The 23,651-nt window shown below is 58.6% G+C and overlaps 1 protein-coding gene across 1 annotated transcript; it reads left to right on the forward strand.

Annotated features, from left to right (window-relative positions):
* Window positions 1-4,773: 4,773 nt before the first annotated feature.
* PLCB3 (phospholipase C beta 3) lies at window positions 4,774-23,383 on the forward strand. The gene is made up of 32 exons (XM_049779574.1): window positions 4,774-4,963; window positions 7,281-7,358; window positions 7,537-7,605; window positions 7,685-7,825; window positions 8,035-8,114; window positions 8,216-8,269; window positions 8,368-8,443; window positions 8,535-8,635; window positions 9,414-9,580; window positions 9,669-9,815; window positions 11,108-11,348; window positions 11,535-11,619; window positions 11,704-11,890; window positions 12,482-12,687; window positions 13,460-13,556; window positions 13,633-13,717; window positions 13,865-13,989; window positions 15,033-15,187; window positions 15,271-15,432; window positions 16,504-16,603; window positions 16,694-16,798; window positions 16,943-17,034; window positions 17,920-18,073; window positions 18,163-18,198; window positions 18,291-18,465; window positions 19,774-19,912; window positions 20,007-20,083; window positions 20,174-20,263; window positions 20,362-20,419; window positions 20,700-20,786; window positions 20,859-21,074; window positions 22,656-23,383. Exons 1-31 carry the CDS (start codon window positions 4,865-4,867, stop codon window positions 21,054-21,056), a joined length of 3,666 nt encoding a protein of 1,221 aa, XP_049635531.1. The 5' UTR covers window positions 4,774-4,864; the 3' UTR covers window positions 21,057-21,074; window positions 22,656-23,383.
* Window positions 23,384-23,651: the final 268 nt, after the last annotated feature.

The raw sequence follows: 23,651 nt of genomic DNA on the forward strand, positions 1-23,651 counted from the left end.
GGGGACTCGAGGGTCTCCGGGGCACCCGACCCAGGCAGCAACCGCCGCCGCCCACTGGTCAAGATGGCGGCGCGCGCGGCATCCTGGGAATTGTAGTTCGCCGGGCGCCTCCCGCCCGTGACCTCTGCCCTCTGCTCTTGCTCTCGCCCTGCGCCTGTCACTTGGGCCCAGGCCTCTCGGGGCTTGCTTGCTGGAGGTTCGCGCCTTTCTGAACGCTGCAGCCTCTGCGTGCACAAAGGAGGAAACTGAGGCTGGGGGCGAGCCGGGGTGGGAGGCGGCCGGTCCCGGGGCTCGCTCGGGACTGCAGCGGTGACCGCCACCGAGCCCGGTCCCAGATGCCCATATGCATACCAGGGCCGTACCGCCGCCATGCGCTCCTCCGAGTCTTTAAATAGTCTCATTCAGCTCTTTTTTTTCCTTTCTTCTTTTTTTTTTTTTTTTTTTTTTTTGCTTTTGCATTGTCTGGCTCCCCTCTTGCTAGACAGTGAACTCCGCAGGGCACAGACTGTCGCGACCGTGTTTTTTGGGGACTCTCCCAGTGCTCGGGGGTGGCACATGGCAGGGCCACGAAGGGAGGAAAGAATGAATGGCTGGTTCTGGGCCTCCGTTTCCTCTCTCTGAAGATGGTGGTGAAGATTACAGGGGAAATGAGCCAGCGAGCTGAGCTGAGCGGGAGGTTCCATGAATGCCCTATAAAGGTCAATGAAGTCATTGCTAGATTCTAGGTGCTGGCTGGGACACTCCAAGTCTCTTCACCCCAAGTTAACACAGCCTGTACCAGTCAAGCCTCCCAAAAGCCCCACTCTGACTCCCAAAGCATGAGGTGGAGACCAGAAAGAAGTGCAAGCTTTTTTTTTTTTTTTTTTTAAAGTTTTGGGGCCACACCCAGCAGTGATCAGGAGTTTACTTCCTGGCAGACTCCGGGGACCCTATGGAATGCCCAGGATCAAACCCAGTGTTGGCCGCATGCATGGCAAATGCCCTCCCTGCTGTGCTATGGCTGGTCCCGGAATCCAGGCTTTTTTTTTTTTTTCGGTTTTGGGGCCACACCCGGTGATGCTCAGGGGTTACTCCTGGCTATGTGCTCAGAAATATTCCCTGTCATGGAGGACCTTATGGGACGCCAGGGATTGAACCCAGGTCTGTCCTAGGTTGGCGCATGCAAGGCAAAAGCCCTACATTTGCGCCACCACTTTGGCCCCAGAATCCAGGCTTTTTTGAGGCTTACCCTTGAATAGAGCACTTACCCCTAACAGGCTGGAAACCTTGTGTTCTGGGCCAGGTGATTCTTGCTGAGTGGTTTTTCTGGTGGGGGCTCCCCAAATGTGCAGGCATTTGTTAGCAGTCCTCCTCGCAACTGACTCCCTCTCTCTCTCCTTCAACCTCCCTTTCCCAAAGACTGACCTTCGCTCTCAGAAATCAGTTAAGACCCGCCTTGCCCATGGGAGCCCCATCCTGGGCTTGGCTTTTCACTCTGGGCTGGGCCTGATAGGAGCTACCATTTACCCAAGTCCAAATTCTCTGCCGCACCCCACTCACCCCCAGAACCATGGTCGGTTCTTTATTATTTTTTTCTTTGCAGTGCTGGGAACTGAAACCACATATCCTGCAAGTACTTCACCACTGTGCCATATCCCAGCCTGACTTCTCTTTCTGAAGCTGAGTTTTGATTAGCTCAGGTTGGGGGGGGTTTGAAAGGGTGGGTGGGTGGGGTCAGAGTCAGAGTGCAGAGGATAGGGCGCTTGTCTTGCATGCAGTCAACTTGGATTAGATCATGCCAGGAGTGGTCCCTGAGCACAGAACTCAGGAGTTAGCCCTGAGTACTACCGGATGTGACCCCAAACCAAAAATAAACAAAAATGGGTGGTTCTACTACTGACATCGCAAGAAGCCTCAGCGTGGGGATATGGGGGCAGCCAACTCTCGGAGCCTCAAATACCATGATGTGACCTTGAGCTGTGACTGGTTTATGTGAAGAGGATTCAGATCAGGCCTGAAATTTTTTTATTTTGTTTTATTTTTTTGGCCCATACCTGGTAGTTCTCAGGTTATTCCTGGCTCTGCACTCAGGAATCACTCCTAGCGAGCTCTGGGGAACATCTGGATGCTGGGAATTGAACCCAAGTTGGCCACACACTAGATAAATGCCCTACCCACTGTGCTATTTCTCTGGCCCCCTCAGGCCCAAATTTTTAGGATTCTTCCCACAGTATTCTGGACAAGATAAGGAAGAGCTGCTGCTTACCCAACCCCTCCAGCATCTCTTGAGCTTACCCCAAGGCACACCCAGATTCCTGGGGCAGCTCCCTGGTCTGCCCAGTCTTGCCCACCCACCCGAGAAGCCTTGGCACAGACAGAGGACAATCTGCATAAGGTCTGCAGGGTGCTGGGCCACTTGCCCAGAACCTCAAGGGTCAAGAAGGGTCCCACAGGGGAAGATGGGCCAGGCCTTGCTTCACAAGCCCAGATTCCAATCTGGCTGGCCCTGTCCTCAGGCTGAATGTCATTTGTCTTGTCTAGGGGCGCAGAGGTTGTCAGGGAGGAAATAGCTATGTGCAAGGGAGCATGAATCTATTGAGAGCTTCTGCCCACAAGCTGATTCCCCTGAGCTGGTGAATGGGGGGGGGGGCCTGCTGAGAGCTCCAGGCACTGGAACCCCATTCCCACCCTCTTCTCCTGCCTCAACCCTCCTGGGATGGAGCCGCACCCATGTTCTTCTTCTTTCCTTCCCATCTCCCGGCTGAAGTCTCCCCTCCCGATGCTGGGGTCCCAGCCCCCCTCACCAGAGATCAGCTCAGGATGCTTTCAGCACCTCCAGGAGGGTCCCATGGGTAAGGCATGCCCACTTTCTTAATCGACGGCCATCTCCTAGGCGGCTGCCTCCCACCATTACTGCCATCCGTGGAGGCAATGCCTGCTCCAGCTGGGTCCAGGCAGGAAGAAGCTTCTAATGGAGGTCGCGCCAGCGCCAAGGGTGTGTGGGGCACAGAGGTGGCCCAGGCGCCTCTCCTTTTCCAAGGAGCTGCTGCAGGGGCTCTTAGGAAGCTTCCAAGGGGCCTGCAGACCCCATTCTCTAACTCAGCCATGCCAGATCGCTTAATGTCTCCTGCCTGCGAATTTCGACATCTGCCACTAGCCAGGAGTTTGGTCCTCACACTTGCTTATTTCCTCCCAGACAAACCCCTGAGACTCAGCTGTCTTGGGGGGGGGGGGGTGAAGGGACACTTCTGCCCTGGAGGGATAGGATCCTGCCCCTCAGAACCTGGGGTCATGGGACCTCTGAGGGGCCAGGCTCTGTGACTCAGGTGAGAGAGTGCAGGAGGGCTGTCTGTGATCCTGTGCCCCTTTCACTGTCCCCTCAAGGTCAAGGAGGAAAGTTGGGGACTTGAACCTTCAAGTCTGAGGATGTGAACTCCTCCCACATTGCTGTGTGACCTTGGGCAAGTCCAGGGCCCTCTCTGAGCTTCCTGTAGAGAGATAATACTTGCATCTCACAGGGGCTCAGCCAAAGGCCAAGGCGCGTGCTGAGGTTAGAACAGGTGTCTGAGGCAGGGATCCTGAGGGTGGCCTGTCTCGGGAGGGCTCCCCTGGGGTGTCAAAGTCAGGGGCCAAGGGACTTTCAGGGTCCCCCTCTCCTGGCCTGACCCCCCTCCTCCCCCAGAACCAGCTCCATCTTTTCTGGGTTTCTAGGTGACTTGGCTGGCCCCTCTGGATGAGTTCTACTTTAAACCCGCCGCTGCTACTGCCTCTGGATTGGGGGGGCTCCCACAGGGGCCCCCAGGCAGGAGCCCCCCCCTCAGTCAAGCCCTGCGGGAGGGGCTGCAGCCCCCCCCATCCCAGTGCCCATGCGCTTTCTCGCCTTCCCCCTCCCCTTGGCTGGAAGAATATTTCAGGCCAGGCACCTGCTTGCTTACTTTACATCAGGCATCGCCGAGCCCCTCAAAACTCCAAAGAGGAGCTAGCGTGAGCGTTGGAGAGAACTCGACTCATTCTGGAAGAAAGCTTCTGACCCCTCTGGACCAAGGACCAACCATCACCCCCCACCACCACCACCACTTTGACAGTTTGCAACCTCCCAGGGACTGGCTCAGGATTTGGTCAGGGTGGAGGGTCTTGCTTGGCACAAAGCGGGGAGGAAGGAGGCGGTATGGCAGAGCGGACCCCGGGAGGAGGCCGGGGTGAAGGTGGGGGTGCTCGGGTGCTTGCAAGCAGGCGCCAGGCGCCAGGCGTCCCCGGGCTGAGGGCCGGGGGAGGGGAGCCAGTCGCGGGAGGCCCATTAGCTGGCTAAGTGCTCCCAGGGAGGAGAAGGAGGAGGAGGAGGAGGGAGGGTGGGTGGGTGGGAGTGGCCTTTCCTGCTCTCAGCTAAGTGCTGTAGAACCGAGTGAGAGTGTGTGTCTAAGTATTGGGGGGCTCAGGGACGGTTGGGCCGGGCACCCCTTTGCCCCCCCATTCTCCACTCCCCCAAGCTGGGCGGCCTGGACTTGGCAACTTGCAAGGAGCTGAGCTGACTCTCTGTTTACTTTCCAGGAGCACCGGTTTCTCCAGCAGCACCAGGGGTGCACCCCAGCTCCCCCCAGCACCCTCGTTGCCCCCCATATCCCTAGCGGCTGCAATTACTGCCCGGCCACTAGGGAGCGCTCTCGAGGCGAGGGGCAAGAGGCTGTCCGTCCACGCCCCTCCAGGCCCCGCCCCGGGCCCGCCCAGGCCCCGCCCAGCCCCGCGCGCCCCGGGCTGCCCGGGACAGTCGGACGGGGCCGGAGCGGCGGCGCGGGAGCTCACGGAGGGGCAGCGGCTCCCGAAGGTCCCCGTCGCAGCCCCGTGAGTCCCCGAGCCGCCCCCCGGCCCGGCCCGGCCAGGCCTGACCATGGCGGGGGCCAGGCCCGGCGTCCACGCGCTGCAGCTGGAGCCACCCGCCGTGGGAGAGACGCTCCGGCGCGGGAGCAAATTCATCAAGTGGGACGAGGTGAGTCGACTTGGGGGGGCTTGCACTTCGGGGACCCCCCCTCACACGCGCATTCCACCCCGGGCACCCCCAGATTGTCTGTGCATGCGCCACAACAACACTGGAGTGTCCCCCTCAACGTCCCAGGACGGTCCCTTTTCTCCTCCCAAGTTTTTCGCTTTGGGGTTGGGAGGCTTGGAACCCCAGTAATCCTAGGCACCCCCCCAAACACACACACACACACACACACACACACACACACACACACACACCATTTTAATTCCCTTTTCCTCCCTCTCCTTCCTAACCGTCCCAGCTTCTTTCTTTTCTTTGCCTAAACCCCTCCTGGCCTGGTCCCCAGATTTTTCCCCCACACCCTCACTCCAGGGGGTGCTGGAGTCTCAAACTTAAGCTCCCCCCACTCTCATCTGGCTCAGCGCACCCCATTGTGGGTGAGCGATCTCCCTTGCACCCCTTTTTTCCCCTCCTTCAGTGCCCTAGACCCCCCACGCTGTGCCGCCCATTCATCACTTTTCAACCTGGTGGTACCCCTGGACTTGGCTCTGGATCTCAGCCCTATCATGAACCCCCTCAGGAGGACCCACCGAGGCACCCACCCCGGGTGTGGAGACTTTACCCACTCCCCCCAAGTTTCTCCACCCTGGGGAAACTTTACTCTCCACTCCTTAGCACGGGGACTTTGAACCCCAATAAATCCTGCTCCCCCCATCTACCTGCCATGATCAGGTGCTTCCCCAGACGTCCTGGACCCCCGAGCCCAGCAGCTAGCTCCCGGCCAGGGTTGGGGGTCCCCCTCCTGCACACCCCCCTGCCCCTGTTTCCCCGAGGCCTCCCGGGCCTGCCCTAGCTTCCCTTCGGCTCCTTCCCGGTCAGGCCACAGGCCTGGAAACACCAACTCTTTTCCGGCTGGGTGGGGCCGGGAGGGGGTGCCCGGGGAGGGCAGGGGGTGTGGCTGGAGGTTACAGGTGTGCCACAGAGGGGGACCACCACGGAGTGGGGGTGCAGGGCCGACCTTCCCCAAGGCCAGCCCAAAGGGGAAAAGTTTCTCCTTTTCCTTCCAGTGTGATAAACCCAAATAAGGAAGTGGGAGCCTGGAGAGGGCCCTAGGGGTGCCCGAGCAGAATCGGGACTGCAGAGTCCCCCTGCGAGCCAGACAGGACCCCTAGGGTTTGGGGGGGGGGTCAGGCGCGGGAGGGGGGAGGCCCTGGTGCAGCACCCACAAAAGCACCCCTCCTGTTGGGGTGCCTGAGCCCTGAGAGGCCAGATTGGGCCCCAGAGGTGGGGAGGCTCGAGTGTCTGCCAGGCCCCCAGAGACCTCCCTCCCCTTCTGCCCCACCCAGCTCTCTCTGCCAGGCTCTGGGTGGGGCACCACGGGCCCCATTCTTCAGGAAGGGAAACTGAGTCTGAAGAGGAAGGGATGGGGTGGGGCTGAACCTGGAGCTCTCGCTGGGTGGGCAGCACTGCGGGTCCTGGGCCTTGCAGGGTGGTGGCACCATGCCCAGGTTGGCACTGCCCCCCAGACAGGCGCGGCAGGTGAGGGAGGCACCAAGGTGCTGGGGCCAAGAGTTCCCCTCCTGGCCGGGTCCCCTGGCATTGATCACCCCCGTTGGCCATGCTCCTGGTCACCCGGGTGGCCTGAGGGAGTGCCAGGCCAGTCCCTTCTTGGAAATTGGGGCAGCAGCAGCGCCTCTGGCGCAGGCCTGGGGGAGAGGTGTCCTCACTGACCGCCCTGGGGCGGGGCGGGCCCCTGGGACGCTTCATCTGTGTTCTTTGGGTGTACTGGGCCATGAAAATAGGGGGTCCAGGGGGGTGCAGGATTGGGAACTTGGGGGGCAGTTGTAGGTTGTGATTGGACACTGAGAGACACAAGACAGCTGGGGGGTGTCCCACACTCAGAACCCCTTGCTTTTCTTTGTCCGTTGTTTGTTTGGGGGCCACACCCATTTTTTAGGGCCCACTGCCAGCTCAGGGCTCACATCCCAGTGGTATTTGGGGGGGCTGCGTGGTGCAGGGGTCAAACCTGGGTCATGCCTGCAGTGCCTGAACCCTTGTCCGCTGAGTCCTTCTCCGTCTCTCTGACCCATAAACATACCCCCGAGGCTGGGGCCTGTGGGGGCCTCCTCTAGGAGGCAGGTCTGATTTCTGGGAGAGAGAAGAAGGGTGGAAGAGAAGCCAGGGGCCTCGGAGCCTGTTCTGGGGGACTTCCTAACAGAACCCTGGGACCCCAACTGCAGGAAGGGGAGCTGTGTCTGTAGCTGTGGCAGAAACTGGGGTGTGTCCAAGGATTTAGCTTTCCTCACGTCTCGCCTGTCTCCAGGACACCTCGAGCCGGAACCTGGTGACCCTCCGCGTTGACGCCGATGGCTTCTTTCTCTACTGGACTGGCCCCAACATGGTAAGGGTCATGTCGGTGCCAAGCACCCCCAAACTGCCTCCTCCTGCCCATAGGTGGGACCCGGCTGCTGTCCGGTCTCCTTCCACAAGCTCCCTAGACAGGACATGCTATGGGTGGGGGGTGTGTGCGGCAAGGGCCGGGGTGGCCTCTGAGACCTGCTGGCACCTGGTCTCCCCAGGAGGTGGACACGCTGGACATCAGCTCCATCCGGGACACCCGCACGGGGCGCTACGCCCGCTTCCCCAAGGTGAGTGATAGGGCAGATTGCGACGGACGAGGCTGGGGGCCTTGCCACACGTACCTTACTCTGTGCTTCATCTGCCCAGGACCCCAAGATCCGGGAGGTGCTCGGCTTTGGGGGCCCAGAAGCCCGGCTGGAGGAGAAGTTGATGACGGTCGTGTCTGGGCCCGACCTGGTGAACATCACGTTCTTGAACTTCATGGCTGTGCAGGACGACACGGCTAAGGTGAGCCGGAAGACCATGGTAGGGGGAGCCCCCTGCCCCCCAGGACCGCTCTCCGTCCTCCCTACTCGGCCCTGGTCTGATGAGCGTGTTTTCAGCTAGACGCAGTGCTCTGCAGTGCTAGACGCAGTGGGGCAATTGTAGGGTGCAACGAGACAGCATCCGGTATTGTTCACTCATCTCACTACCCCCTACCTTCTGACCCCCCCCAGGTGTGGGCCGAGGAGCTGTTTAAGTTGGCCATGAACATTCTGGCCCAGAACGCCTCCCGCAACACTTTCCTGCGCAAAGCGTGAGCCTCTTGGGGTACAGAAGGGGGGCGGGGAGGCGGCCAGATAACTGGTCCCAGGGCATGAGCCCACTGGCACCCCCCTCTCCCCGTCTCTCCCCCAGATACACGAAACTGAAGCTGCAGGTGAACCAAGATGGGCGGATTCCAGTCAAGAAGTGAGCCTCCCCTTCCTCTCATCCACCTCCGTTTTGGGGCTTCCCAGACCCTCTCCATGGGGGGATCCCAAAGGCCTCACCCCGCTCCCACCCCACAGTATCCTGAAGATGTTCTCGGCCGACAAGAAGCGTGTGGAGACAGCGCTGGAGTCCTGTGGCCTCAAATTCAATCGGGTGTGTGTGTGGACTGAGTGGGGGGGGGCACAGGGGGAACGGAGGTGGAGAGAGGGGTCCTGGGTTCTCACCCAACCTTCCCCTGCCCCAGAGTGAGTCCATTCGGCCCGACGATTTTACCGTGGAAATCTTCGAGCGCTTCTTGAACAAGCTGTGTCTGAGGCCGGACATCGACAAGATCCTGCTGGAGATGTGAGTGGCACAGTCCCCCACCCCCACAAGGGTTGGGAATTGCGGGGGGGGGGGGGGGGGTCAGGGGTGCTTCTGCACACAGCCAGCTGGCCTGGTGGTTCACTATGGGGGGATTGGGACAGTGCTTGGATGCGGGCGCTGAGCCTTCCTCTGGGTTCCTTTTAGCACCTCCGGGTGCGTGGGGGGGGGGTGACGAGGAATAAGGAGCTCAGGGGATGGTGAGACTGAAGGGCGGGGGGGGGCTCAGGTAGACAGTGAGACTGGCCTGAGCTCACTCAGCCGGGGGAGGGGGGAGAGGACTGCTGCAGCTGGATCAGGGACCTAGCACAGGGACCAGCCAGGCTTCATGACCTTCAGAGTCCTTTCCCATTTAAGCGCTGAGAGGTCAGGCGGGTGGCTGGGGACCGGGAGCTATGGAGAGGTTACAGCTTCACCCCAATAAATAGCTCCTGGGCCTGGAGAGATAGCACAGCGGCGTTTGCCTTGCAAGCAGCCGATCCAGGACCAAAGGTGGTTGGTTCGAATCCCGGTGTCCCATATGGTCCCCCGTGCCTGCCAGGAGCTATTTCTGAGCAGCCAGCCAGGAGTAACCCCTGAGCACCGCTGGGTGTGGCCCAAAAACCAAAAAAAAAAAAAAAAAAAAAAAAAAAGCTCCTGGAGCTGGGTAGAACCTTTCCTGATCCTTCTTCCAGGGTGAGCGACCAGGAGTGGTGGAGGGGCCAGTGGGGGTGGGGGGAGGAGCGGCTCCAGCCTGACTCAGTTTCCCACCCTGCTCCAGAGGCGCCAAGGGCAAACCGTACCTGACGCTGGAACAGCTCATGGACTTTATAAACCAGAAGCAGCGGGACCCTCGACTCAATGAAGTCCTGTACCCGCCCCTACGGCAGTCCCAGGCCCGGCAGCTCATCGAGAAATATGAGCGCAACAAGCATTTTCGGGAACGGGGTGAGCGCCAGGGCAGGGGGCAGGCAGGACTGGGGGGTGGCGGCTGGAACCCCAGCCATGCCACGCTGCTAACCGCCCCGACTCTCAGACCAGATGTCCATGGAGGGGTTCAGCTGCTACCTGGGGGGCGAGGAAAATGGCATTCTGCCCCTGGAGACCCTGGACCTGAGCGCAGACATGACGCAGCCACTGAGTGCTTACTTCATCAACTCCTCACACAACACCTATCTCACGGGTGAGCCCTTCCGGAGTCCCCCTTACTGCTACCGCACTCCTTTGGGAGGGGACCCTGCAGGACTCTGAGTGGGGCAGCCGTTTGTTCCTTTTTTTGGTTTTTGGGTCACACCCAGTGGCACTCGGGTTACTCCTGGCTCTGTGCTCAGAAATCGCCCCCGGCAGGCTCAGGGGGTCATATGGGATACCAGGAATCGAACCGGGGTCCATCTGAGTTTGGCTGTATGCAAGGCAAACGTACTTCTGTGCTATCTCTCCAGCCCTACTCCTTTTGTTATTGTTTTGTGTTTTGGGGCCGAACCCAGCTAGGTTCTGTCAGGGCTTCCTCCTGGCTCTGTGCTCAGGGATTGGGAGCCGTGAGTTCGAGTTGTGAATTGAACTCAGCTCGGCCACCTATAACACAGACCCCTTACCCCTTACCTTACCCGCTGTGCTATCGCCCATCTGGACTTTGGTGCCCCTTGGCAGGAGGAGGCACCGGAGGGACGGCAGAAGTGATATAGAAATCTCAGCTTCAAGAATCCTTAATACCCACAATCCTCTGAGCCCGGCACTGGGCAGGGCATTGTCCCCAGCATTGTCATTGTGACCCCAAAAGATAAAATAAGCAGGAAGGAGTTGTTGCAGATGTGGCAGGGCCGGAGAGCCTGGGTGTGGTCTAGGGGGTCAGAGTCTCCTTCATGAGGAATCTGGGAGGTGGGTCTGGGGGACACCCATAGGGAAATTGAATATTTTTTTTTCCTTGGGGGAAAGGCCACACCAGTGATGCTCAGGGGTTACTCCTGGCTATGTGCTCAGAAATCGCCCCTGGCTTGGGGACCATAAGGGATACCGGGGGATGGAACCGTGGTCCTTCCTAGGCTAGCGCAGGCAAGGCAGACGCCTTACCGCTAGCACCACTGCTCTGGCCCTGGGAAATTGGATTTTTTTTTTTTTTTACCAACATGAGGGAGAAGGACTTTGGGAAATAACTGCTGGTATGTTTCTGGCAGAGATGGGCTGGGAGACTGGAGGTCATTGGGTCCCCAGGCAGGAGGGGACAGGGCAGTTCGGTGGGGGGCTGGGAGCTCAGGCCCCAAGAGGGTGTTGAGGATGCTGGGCTGGTGCAAGCTGGCAGGAGTAGGTCAGGAAGCATTGCAGGGGGAGTTCTGGGGCAGCTGACTGAGCTCTCAGAATGAACCCTAGCTTGGAGCTCTGCCCTGCCTGGGGGACTTAGGGTGCTGGCTCTGTCGCACGGTCCTTGCCGAGTTGAGGGGGTTCGGGGCGGCCTGGATGACGGAGCCTCATCCACAGCGGGGCAGCTGACCGGGACATCGTCGGTGGAGATGTACCGGCAGGCACTGCTGTGCGGCTGCCGCTGCGTGGAACTGGACGTGTGGAAGGGGCGACCGCCTGAGGACGAGCCCTTCATCACCCACGGCTTCACCATGACCACTGAGATTCCATTGCGGGACGTGCTGGAGGCCATCGCTGAGACGGCCTTCAAGACCTCGCCCTACCCCGTCATCCTGTCCTTCGAGAACCACGTGGACTCGTGAGTGCCCTGCTGGGGCCCCTGCAACCGCTCATTTGGGGCACCTGAACATGCTGTCTGTCATCTTTCCATCCATCCATTCATCCGTCTGTCTATCTCCTCTGATTCCCCTGCTGGCACTGTTGGACGGGTGCTGTGATGACCTCTGACCCCACTGCCATCTGACCTCTGACCTGGACCCCACAGGGCCAAGCAGCAGGCCAAGATGGCAGAGTACTGCCGCTCTATCTTCGGGGATGCGCTGCTCATTGACCCCCTGGACAAGTACCCGGTACGGGGGTGCGGAGCCAGGCCAGGGTGCGGTGGAGTGGGGTATAGGCCCCTTAGCAGGTCCTGACCTGCCCATGCCCATCAGTTGGCCCAGGGCGTCCCTCTGCCCAGCCCCCAGGACCTGATGGGCCGAATCCTGGTGAAGAACAAGAAGCGGCACCAACCCAGCACTGGAGTCCCCGGCAGCTCCGTGCGCAAGAGGCCGCTGGAGCAAAGCAACTCGGCTCTGAGTGAGAGCTCAGCTGCCACCGAGCCTTCCTCGCCCCAGCTTGGTAGGTGCTAGGAGCCACTCTTGGGAGGTTCGGGCCTGCTCACCCTCCTTCTCCCCAGGACAGAACGCCTGCCTCCACCTCCCCTCCTGCCCTGCCCTAGGGGCCTCTGCCTGTTGGTCCCCTTGCACCTGCTGAGCTCCACCCCAGTTGGATTTGCCTTTCCCACTCCTGACCCCTCAACTTTAACCTTCTACCTTACAGCACCCTTCCCCTTGCCAGGTTATGATTCTGATTTGTGACCTTAAGCCAAGTGGGACTTGACCCTTAGATCTCTGACCTTGACTGTGTCCCCCAGAGTCACCCAGGGTCTCCTTGCTTTATTGCTGTTCCCTTAATCTGACCCTTGCCTAGGACCCCATCCTGCTGTCCTTTGTCCCCAAGATCAGTGCTCTGGGGCTCCTTAACCACTCCTGTGCTTAAGCTCTGAGCATCTCTGCCTTTCTGTAGACCTCTGCACCTGACTCTTGACCTATGACCCCAACTATCTCTGAATCCTTTCTGAGTACACACACACCTCCACCTCCACTGGACCCTGCCTATGTCATGGCCCCTGACCCCTGACCCCTGACTCCTACTGCCTGTCTGTTGCAGGGTCTCCCAGTTCTGAGAGTTGTGCAGGCCTGAGCAACGGGGAAGAGGCTGCCCTCGAGAAGCCCAGCCTGGAGCTTCGGAAATCTCTGGGTGAGGAGTTGCCAACGTCAGTCCCCGAAGTTCCTGGACCCACTGAGCGGGAGGATGAGGAGTACGATGAGGAAGAGGATGAGCAGACAGATCTCAAAAAGCCAACAACAGATGAGGTCAGTCCTGGGGTTAAAGGTGGCTGATGTGGAGACTGGAGCAATAGCATAGCGGGTGAGATGCTTGCATTGAACATGGCAGGGCCGGAGAGATAGCACAGTGGTAGGGCATTTGCGTTGCATGTGGCCAGCCCAGGATGGACCTGGGTTCAATTCCTGTCATCCCATTTGATCCCCCAAGTCTGCCAGGAGCGATTTCTGAGTGCAGAGCCAAGAGTAACTCCTGAGTGCCACTGGGAATTCCCCCCCACCTCCCAAAAAAAGAGCATGGCAAACCCGGGTTTAATCCCTGGCATCCCATCTGGTCCCTGAGCACTTCCCTGCCAGGAGTAATTTCTGAATGTGGAGTCAGGAGTAACCCCTGAGCATCAGGTATGCCCCCCCACAAAATTTAACAAAACAGAAAAGGGGGAAACAGAGTGGGATCCTTTCTGCCTATCTGCCTGGTTCTCAGGGGTTTTGGGGAAGAGGATCCCTTAGATATGCAGGGGGTAAAGGTAACCCTGAAAGACTTAGAGAGATCTTGGACCCATTAACCAGGTCTGGGTGAGGTGAGGGGTCCAGGGAGAGACTTTGGCTAAGCGGAGAATTGGGGTTCTCTGAATGCAGGAGATCTGGGGGTGTGGTGAAGCATTTCAGCTTCAGGGATCAGAGGACAGAGGGGGGGGGTATTTCCAGAAAGTCAACTGAGTATGAGCACAGTGCCAGGCCAGCACTAGACAGAGTGGGAGGGAGTGGATGCAGAGCAGGACTGAGCATCCGGGCACTACAGGGCACCGCCAGCAGTGAGGTCAACGCCACCGAGGAGATGTCCACGCTTGTCAACTACGTCGAGCCCGTCAAGTTCAAGTCCTTTGAGGCTGCTCGGAGTGAGTGTTGGGACTGGCAGGGAAGGGTGAGGGGTGGCCCTGCCCTGCCCGGCCTCACTCCTGCCTGGTCCCCCAGAGAGGAACAAGTGCTTTGAGATGTCGTCATTCGTGGAGACCAAGGCAATGGAGCAGCTGACCAAGAGCCCCATGGAGTTTGTGGAGTATCCTTCCGGCCAGTGCCCCGAGTGGCCCCTGCCCGAAGCTGCTTCTGGGTTGGGCTGGACTAGACTGGAGGAGAGGGGGCTGGAAGCCAAGGGCAACTGGTGGTGGGGTCATGGCTGCCCGCATGGCCCTGACCTCTGACTCAGATACAACAAGCAGCAGCTAAGCCGCATCTACCCCAAGGGGACACGCGTGGACTCCTCCAACTACATGCCACAGCTCTTCTGGAATGTGGGCTGCCAGCTGGTGGCGCTCAACTTCCAGACGCTGGGTGAGCACCCCTCGCCCTGTGCCACCCCCGGCAGCCCCTGCCTGATCCCCAATTTCTTTTTTTTTTTTTTTTTTTTTTTTTTTTTTTTTTTTTTGGTTTTTGGGCCACACCCGGTGACGCTCAGGGGTTACTCCTGGCTATGCGCTCAGAAGTTGCTCCTGGCTTGGGGGACCATATGGGATGCCGGGGGATCGAACCGCTGTCCGTCCTAGGCTAGCGCAGGTAAGGCAGTCACCTTACCTTTAGCGCCACCGCCCGGCCCCCCTGATCCCCAATTTCTGTTTTGTTTTGGGGCCATACACAGTAGCCTCAGGAGTTCCTCCAGGCTCTGCCCTCAGAAATTGCTCCTGGCTGGCTCAGGGGACCATGTGAGATGCCAGAGATTGAATCTGGGTCTGTCCTGAGTTGGCAGCATGCAAGGCAAATGCTCTACCGCTGTGCTATCACTCTGGCCCCCTGATCCCCAATTCTGAACCACATACAAAATCTGACTGGCCCTTTCCTGGGCTGCCGGATCTTTTCCTTCCTTCCTTCCTTCCTTCCTTCCTTCCTTCCTTCCTTCCTTCCTTCCTTCCTTCCTTCCTTCCTTCCTTCCTTCCTTCCTTCCTTCCTTCCTTCCTTCCTTCCTTCCTTCCTTCCTTCCTTCCTTCCTTCCTTCCTTCCTTCCTTCCTTCCTTCCTTCCTTCCTTCCTTCCTTCCTTCCTTCCTTCCTTCCTCCCTCCCTCCCTCCCTCCCTCCCTCCCTCCTTCCTTCCTTCCTTCCTTCCTTCCTTCCTTCCTTCCTTCCTTCCTTCCTTCCTTCCTTCCTTCCTTCCTTCCTTCCTTCCTCCCTCCCTCCCTCCCTCACTCACTCCCTTCCCTTCCCTTCCCTCCCTCCTCACACCTAGAGGTGCTTAGGGCTTACTCTTGGCTCTGTGATCAGAATCTGAGTCTGGATTCCTGGTACCATCTGAACCTCCAGACCAGGGGCTCCTTCTGTCCTGATGACTCCTGGCATCACTCTCTGTGCCACCCATAAACCCTTGCCCGCTTCCTTGTCCCCAGATGTGCCAATGCAGCTCAATGCCGGTGTGTTTGAGTACAATGGGCGCAGCGGTTACCTGCTCAAGCCTGAGTTCATGCGGCGGCCTGACAAGTCCTTCGACCCCTTCACCGAGGTCATCGTGGACGGCATCGTAGCCAACGCCTTGCGGGTCAAGGTGGGGACTGGGAGGGGACTGGGTCTGGGTGTCCGGGGGCAGACTGCGTGCCTGCTCACCTCTGCCCGCCCTCCCCTCCCCAGGTGATCTCGGGGCAGTTCCTGTCTGACCGGAAGGTTGGCATCTACGTGGAGGTGGACATGTTCGGCCTCCCCGTGGACACTAGGCGCAAGTACCGCACCAAGACGTCCCAGGGCAACTCCTTCAACCCCGTGTGGGACGAGGAGCCCTTCGACTTCCCCAAGGTGAGCCCAAGTCTCCTAGTCCCTGTGAGGGGTGCTCAGGTCCTCTCCCCTCCATCTGTAAGAGTTGGTCAGGCCTGGGCTCCCGCTTTGGGGTGAGATATGAGGAGAAAGGGGAGAAGCAGGAGGCCCTGGAGCCTCCCAGTAGTACACACTAGCCCCAGACCACTCTACTTCTGCTCCCAGCTGGGCTGGACTTTCTCATTCTGTGCTTCTGTCTGTCTGTCTGTCTGTCTGTCTGTCTGTCTGTCTGTCTGTCTGTCTGTCTGTCTGTCTGTCTGTCTGTCTATCTATCTATCTATCTATCTCTATCTATCTATCTATCTATCTATCTATCTATCTATCTATCTATCTATCTATCCATCCATCCATCCATCCATCCATCCATCCATCCATCCATCGGTTTGGGGGCCACACCCGGCTGTGCTCAGGAGTTATTCCTGGCTTTGCACTCAGAAATTGCTCTTGGTAGGCTTGGGCACTATATGGGATGCTGGGACTTGAACCTGGGTTCGTCCAAGGTCTGCCACGTGCAAGGCAAAAATGCCCTACCACTATGCTATCTCTCTGGCTCCTTTTTTTTTTTTTCTTTCTCTTTTTTTGGCCACACCCAGCTGTGCTCAGGGGTTACTCCTGACTCTGCACTCAGAAATCACTCCTGACACGCGCAGGGGACCATATGGGATTGTGGGACTTGAACCTTGGTTGACCCCATGCAAGCAAATGCCCTACTCACTATGCTATCCTTCCATCGTTTTTTCTCTTTTGGGGCCACAACCAGGGGGGTTTGGGGCGATCAAACCTGGGGCTCCAAAGCATGCACTCGAACCCTTTGGACCCTTTTCCCAGCTCCTTGTGCTGTGGTTTTACAAGTGAGGTGACCTGAGCAGACCCCAGTCAAGAGCTGGAGGCCTCTCTCTGCCCAAGAAACTTGGGGCAAGAAACGTCGGGGCTCTGACGGCTGCTGGCTGTCTGGCAGGGCCCAGAGCGGTGAGCCAGCTCTTGGCAGAGGCTAGGGAGGCCGGGTTATGGCTCTGTGGACAGCCTGGTAGTCTGTGCCCATTATGCCCTCAGGTGGTTTTGCCCACACTGGCCTCTCTGCGCATTGCTGCCTTCGAGGAGAATGGCAAGTTTGTGGGGCACCGGATCCTGCCCGTGTTTGCCATCCGCTCAGGTACTTGGCAGGGTCGGGGAGATGGTGGATGATAGCAATTAGGTCCTGGGGGATGTGACTCCATGCCTGTTCCCTCCACCCCCGACGCAGGGTACCACTACATCTGCCTGCGGAATGAGGCCAACCAGCCTCTCTGCCTGCCTGCCCTGCTGATCTACACCGAGGCATCCGACTACATCCCCGACGACCACCAGGGTGAGGAGGTGGGGGGTGCCAAGGATGGGAAACAGGCTCCCAGGACAGGAGGTGCCGGGGATGCTGCAACTGGTAGGAGGCTGATCCTCGGGGCTGCCAGTTCCCGAGATCTTAGCCTGCTGCTGCCCCCCACCCCACCCCCAGATTACGCTGCAGCCTTGATCAACCCCATCAAGCACGTGAGCCTCATGGACCAGCGGACCAAGCAGCTGGTTGCCCTCATCGAGGACTGCGAGGTGAGCCGACCTGGCCGAGGGGGCTGGCCGGGTGCCCCACCCTGCTCCAGATAGTGATGGCCTGTCCCAAGGATGTTGCTGGTTGATATCCCGCCTTAGCCAAGCCCAGAGAGCCTGAATCCCAAAACAAAGCCAAGCGACTGCGCATTCCAGCCGCAGTTCCAGCCGCACGGCTTGTCTGGCTGGAAGCCTTTTTTCCTCCTGGGCTGGAATAGGCCCGGCCACAGAGCTCTGTCCCTCTCCGCTCAGTGGCTTGCGGCCTAGGGTCACATCTCGCTTCAGGAGGTGAAACCACCCTTTTTGCCTGTGAGAGGCCGTCCGCTCAGGGCTGGAATTCCTCCAGCCACTGGCTGAGTGACCACGCGGGGTGCAGGACTCAGTGGGACAGGTGCAGGCTACAGATCCCCTTCAAAGATGGGGGTCCTGGGGCTAGAGCCCAGACAGGCTATGGCTTTTCTGTGATCTGGAAGACGGGGGCAGCTCATCCTGCACATCTGGGTCCAGAGTCCCGGGGGGCCTGTGGGAGGCGGGGTAGGGAGACAGGGAGACGGCATCAGGGGCTGTTAGCGGGCGAGGCTGGTGCCCACTTGCGGTCACTTCCTCGCTGATTTAATCAGGAGCTAAGCAACCCAGCAGACGAGCAGTCGTGGGCAAGCGTGGAAGGAGCTGCAGAATGGGGAGGGAACTTGGGGCTGAGCCAGGCCTTTCCAGAACAATCTGGAAGTCCTGAGCTCTTATGAACGGAGCAGAGGCTTAGACTCCCCTCTTGGTCAGATAATATCCCATACTCCCAAGGGATGGTGGTCCGAGGGCACGAACATAAGGGCCTGAAAGCATATATAGCTTTTGCAGAAAGAACATTCCGCATCCTAACCCCTCCCACAGGCCAAGGCTTGCCCTGAGAACTGCCAGGAGAACTCGTGCCCACAGCCGGTGGCACAGACGCCCACCAACCCCACGCTCAGCCCACTGGACACCTCTCCCCGCTGGCCCCCAGGCCCTACCACCTCCCCTACCAGCCCTTCCCTCAGCAGCCCAGGTAAGGGGGACCTGGTGAGCTGAAGAAGGGGTTGCCAGGGCGTGCGGGGGTGTCTTCCCAGGTTTCTCAGCCTAGCTCTCTCTCCCCAGGCCAGCGTGATGACCTCATAGCCAGTGTCCTCTCAGGTAGAGTTGGGGGGTCCAGGGGTGAGGCTTCTGCTGGGTAGGCAGGGCCTGCCCCACTCCAGGTGACCCACCACCTTGGCTGGGTCGCACAGATGTTCCCCTGATCCCCTTGGAAGAGCTTCGTGGCCACAAGAGTCTCGTGAAGCTCCGGAGTCGGCAGGAGCGAGACCTGCGGGAGCTGCTGAAGAAGCACCAGCGGAAGGCCGTGGCCCTCACTCGGCGGCTGCTCGACAGCTTGGCCCAGGCCCGGCCCCGGGTGGGCGGTCTGTGAGTCATTTGTCCTTCTGCAAATGGGAGGGATTGGGAGAGGGGGGCCGCTTGCCATCTCCAGGGGGGCCCTTCAGTGCCTGAAGATGGAAGAAGCATACGTGTCTCTCCACCAGGGACATATGCCTCTTGTTGAAATATTTTTTTTGTGGGGTCACATTCGGCGATGCTCAGGGATCGCTCCTGGTTCAAGGGACCAAGCTCAGGTTAGCCACATGCAAAGCAAGTGCCCTATCCTCTGTGCTATCGCTCCGGCCCTTTGTGTTGACTTTTTAGTAATTTGAGATCACCCTATCCATTTATTTTATTTTATTTATTTTGTTTCTGGGCCACCTCTGGCTGCGCTCCGGGATTACTCTTGAGTAACTTCTGGCAGGCTTGGAAGACCGTATGGGATGCTGGGGATCAAACCCGGGTTGGCTATGTGCAAGGCAAACACCCTACCCGCTGTGCTATTGCTCCAGCCCACAATATCAATATTTTGATAGCACCAGATGGTTTTTGACTCCGTGCCCAGGGTCGATCCTGGCCAGTGCTGCAGGACTATGTGGTGCCAGGGATGAAAACCCAAAGCTCCTCCCCCATGCAAAGTGCATGCAGCCCTGAGCGTGGACCCCAGCAACTCAACACTGATTTTATTTTATTTTTTTATTAATTTTTGCAGTTCTAGGAATCAAACCCAGTTCCTCCTGCATGTGAGCTGTATCCCCAGGCTAACCTGATGACCTCTCTCCTTTGATTTATTTTTATTTTTATTATTTTTATCTTGGGCCACACCCGACAGTGCTCAGGGGTTGTTCCTGGCTCTATGCTCGGGAATCTATGCTCCTGGCAAGCTCAGGGGGACCCTAAGGGATGCCAGGGATTGAACCTAGATTGGCCGCGTGCAAGGCAAGTGCCTACCCACTGTGCTATCATTCTGGCCTCTGAAGTCTCTTAGGTTTCTCATGAGCAGCTGGTATTTGAGTCCAGTATGGCTCCCATTATTGGTTCCATCGTTTTTGTTTTTTTTTTTTTTCCTTTTGAGGTGGGGGGGCACCCAGAGTGCTCAGGGCTAACTCTTGGCTCTGCACTCAGATATCACTCCCGGCAGAGCTCAAGGAAGCTTAGGTGGTGCTGGGGCTCGAACTCGGGTCTGCTGCATGCAAGGCAAGTGCCCTCCCCGCTGTGCTATGGCTCCTGTCCCAGACTCCATCATTCCACGGAACGTAATAGGCACCTCCTTGGCATAACCGACCTGTTCCCTGCCCCACCGTCCAACCTTCCCCTCCCCAGCTCCTGCTCACCCCACACGCCATCTTCCTGCAGAGGCGGAGAGACAGAGAAGGAGGATGAGGGGCTGAAGCGCTACCGGGAGCTGCAAAACAGACAAGTCCAGAGTCTCCTGGAGTTGAGGAAGGCGCAGGCCAACACGGAGGCCGAATTCAGACAGGAGCACCTGAGACAGGTGAGGAGGGCCACGGCCATGAGCCCCCCTACCCTGGGACTCTGGGGGGTGTGGGACAGACCCCTAGTCAACCAGCCCACACATATGTCCGTAGGCACAGCAGCGGCTGCGGGAAATTGTCTGCGAGACTCACCTCACCCAGCTCAAGAAGCTGAAGGAGTTGAATGAGAGGTGATGGTGCTGGCTCCGAGGATTGTGGGGGCAGAGGGGACACTTCCCTTGGGGCCCCCCGTTTGGCAACTCCACCCCAACCTCCCCCAGGGAGAAGAAGGAATTACAGAAGATCCTGGACAGGAAACGCCACAACAGTATCTCCGAAGCCAAGACGAGGGAGAAACACAAGAAGGAGGTGTAAGGAAGGACACGGGATTCATGCCCTCCCCGCAGGGGCGGGTGGGTGGGCAGGGCTGGGGTCCTCCTGAGCCACCTATCTCCCTCCCCCTGTGCAGGGAACTGACAGAGATCAATCGACGGCACATCACCGAGTCAGTCAACTCGATCCGCAGGGTGAGTGTGGCCCTAGGAACCAGCCGTACCCCTTCTTCTATCATCATCCTGTGTCCCAGTCTCCCTATCTGGCCTGGCCTGGTGTCACATGCCAAAGAAGAGCTTCTAGAATCTTCCCTCGGGTCCACTCTCTTTCCATCCCATTGTCTTCAAAACCATTCGCTGCCATCGTGACCACAGAATTGGGATCTGGGCCTGACATGTTGGGGGCTCACCCTGGCCACACCCTGCTCCAAGGGCTCTCGGTGGCCCCGAGAGCTGAGTCCTTGTTCCCCCACAGCTGGAGGAGGCCCAGAAGCAGCGGCACGAGCGCCTCATGACTGGCCAGCAGCAACTCCTGCAGCAACTAGCAGAAGAGGAGCCCAGGGTAGGTTCAGGGGAGACCCCGTTGGCAGGGGCGAGGACCCCCCTCAGCCACTGACTCTGTCCCCTTCTATAGCTGCAGGCCCAGCTGGCCCAGGAGTGCCAGGAGCTGCAGGCGAGGCTGCCCCAGGAGATTCGCCGGAGCCTGCTGGGCGATTTGCCCGAAGGGCTGGGGGACGGGGTGGCTTGTGCCAGCAACGGTCACACGCCCGGGAGCATCGGACACCTGTCAGGTGCCGACTCGGAGAGCCAGGAGGAGAACACGAAGCTCTGAGTCACCGGCTGAGCGGAGGTGGCTGGGGGTGGGGTACGGGGGGACTCTGGGGTACTGATGTTAAGACACTAATGATCTTTTTTGTTTGAAATGATTTATCTTTAGAAATTTTATTTTTTTAAAACTAAGCCCCCTTCCTTCACCCTCAGGGGGGTCGGGTTCATCCCCAGCACCCTTTCTGCCCTCAGAAGCTGTCGAGTCACGGGACTTGTGGCCTTCCTGCCCCGGGGGATGCTGGGAGCTCCAGAAGGAGAGATCTTTGGGGTGATGCTCAGGGGTTACTCCTGGCTTTGTGCTCAGAAATCACTCCTGGCTTAGGGGACCATATGGGATACTGGGGGAATCAAACAGCTGTCCATCTCAGGGGTCTCAAACTCAATTTACCTGGGGGCTGCAGGAGGCAAAGTCGGGGTGATCCTTGAGTGCAAAGTCAGTAGTAAGCCTTGAACATTGGGGGGTGTGACCCAAACAACTAAAACAAAACAAAACAAAAAAAAGATTCCTCTAAGGCAGGGCCACAAAATGTTGTATGGAGGGCCGCAGACGGCCCGCAGGCCTCAAGTTTGAGACCCCTGATCTAGATCAACCATGTGCAAGGCAAACGCCCTACCGCTGTGCCACTGCTCTGGCCCCACATTTTTTATATTTTTGGTTTTTGGGCCACACTCGGTGATGCTCAGGGGTTATTCCTGGCTATGAGCTCAGAAATCGCTGCTGGCTCGGGGGACCATATGGGACTTCTGGGGTTGAACCCAGGTCCGTCCTGGGTCAACTGTGTGCAAGGAAAACACCCTACTGCTACTATCACTCCGGCCCTTTTGGGTGTTTTTTTTTTTTTTTTTTTTGGTTTTTGGATCACACTCGGCAGCATTCAGGGGTTACTCCTGGCTTCATGCTCAGAAATCGCTCCTGGCAGGCTCGGGGGACCATATGGGATGCCAGGATTTGAACCTATGACCTGCATGAAAGGCAAACATCTTACCTCCATGCTATCTCTCCAGCCCCTGGGGTGTTTTTTTTTAATTAATAAAATGTATTTGGGAGACCCTGTGTGCATGTGGTTCAGTGGTGGTGGGGTGTCACTTCAGGCCCTCCAGCTGTCTGCTGTTGTTAGAACCTGTGTTGGGGGCCTCATCCGTAAAATGGGCTTGTTTGTGGATATCAAGATATGGCCCTGGGAGGGCTGCCTTGGGACCTACAGGCTCCCCATGACCTCCCCACCACAGGAGAACCCCCCTGTTCCGCCCCAGGTTCTTAGCCACCCTGTCCCCAGGATTGCCACCATGCTGTGTCCCTGTTACTATCTTCCTGGGTTCTTCGCCTGCCCTCATGGGGAGGCTCAGGCCACCGCGTCAGGAAATGCTCCCCACCCCCCCTTCCTGTTGCCTGATATGACCCAAGCACCAACATCTTCCTCCAGGGCTGCTGGGCCCCAAGCAGGCACTGCTGGGGTGCACGGAGGGACCTCATTCTTGGTGCATGGGCCAGGCAGTGTCCCTGGGAGAAGGGGAACCAATGTCATGTCACTCCCCCTTTCCAGGGCCAGGTGACCCAGCACCCGCTCATCCCTGTGAAGGAGCTGTTGTTCCTGTCTTCCAGGTGAGGACCCTGAGGTCTGGAACGGGAGGGCCAAATGCCAGGCCACGGCTGAGTCGAGACGTCCTGTCCCTCTGGTGGATCCGATCCTGGAGCTGGCGCGGTGCGGCACAGCGTGGAGGGGCCGAGCCCACGGCGAGGGTGCAGCAGGCTTGTACAGCGGGCAGCCTGGCACTTCAAGGCCTCTCCCAGCTTCCTGGTGGCTCCTCCAGAGGAAGGCCTCTTATCCGGCTTATCTCCTGCCAATGGAGTGTTTTCTTTGTTTCTGCTGCTGACCCGGGCAAACAGATCAGCTGGAGAGGCCAGAGAGATGGTGGGCCCTGAGCTCCAGGAGTCAACGCTGCTTCCAGGGTCAAATTTGACCTTAGCCCCAAGTCCTTGGGCTTCAGACCCCTCAATAACCAGCTTCCTATAACTACCATAACTTCCCTACCATAGAGAAAACACTACATTCCAGACTCCTGGCCCCTCTCCCCAAAACCAGAAGGAACCCTAACACAGGTTCATTCCAGGCCCTCCTCAGGTTTTTTCTGCTCCCCTCTCCTTGCACAGCTTCAACTAAGCCTGATACCTCCCCGAAGCCCTCTCAGATTGGCCACAACCCTGCCTGAAGGTTTTAGGAGGGTGCAGCTTCTGGAAGCTAGGGACAGTTGTGGGTACCTCATCTCTGTACCCCAGTACGAAGCACCGGGTGTTCTAGAGGGGGCGCCAATAAATGTGTCTGGAACCGAGTTCTGAGCTGGGCTCCCAGGTCCTGGTGCAGCTTCTCGCGTCCCCGGGTGATGGTTGTTCCGCCACCCCTCCTCCGCCCTGCGCGCCCTGCCAGGTCCCCGAGCAGCGCTGGCCCCGCGCCCGCTGGCCACATAGTAGCTGCTCAGAGGGACTGACCCAAATAGGAGCCATGACCCTCCCTGGGGGCCGCTGCGCAGTCTGCAGAGCTAGCAACTCCCCAGTACCAGGTTCTAGATCCAGCAGGACCTGCAGGTCCTGGCTCCGCGC

This window comes from Suncus etruscus, chromosome 9 (genome assembly GCF_024139225.1).
Source record: "Suncus etruscus isolate mSunEtr1 chromosome 9, mSunEtr1.pri.cur, whole genome shotgun sequence".
NCBI classification, from domain to species: Eukaryota; Metazoa; Chordata; class Mammalia; order Eulipotyphla; family Soricidae; genus Suncus; species Suncus etruscus.

Bases quoted from the DNA above. Each gene is read 5' to 3' on its own strand.
- PLCB3 (XM_049779574.1), top strand. From the start codon at position 4,865: ATGGCGGGGGCCAGGCCCGGCGTCCACGCGCTGCAGCTGGAGCCACCC. The intron at 11,891-12,481 runs GTAGGTGCTAGG...TGTCTGTTGCAG, and splicing joins GCCTTCCTCGCCCCAGCTTG to GGTCTCCCAGTTCTGAGAGT. The intron at 12,688-13,459 runs GTCAGTCCTGGG...CGGGCACTACAG, and splicing joins AAAAGCCAACAACAGATGAG to GGCACCGCCAGCAGTGAGGT.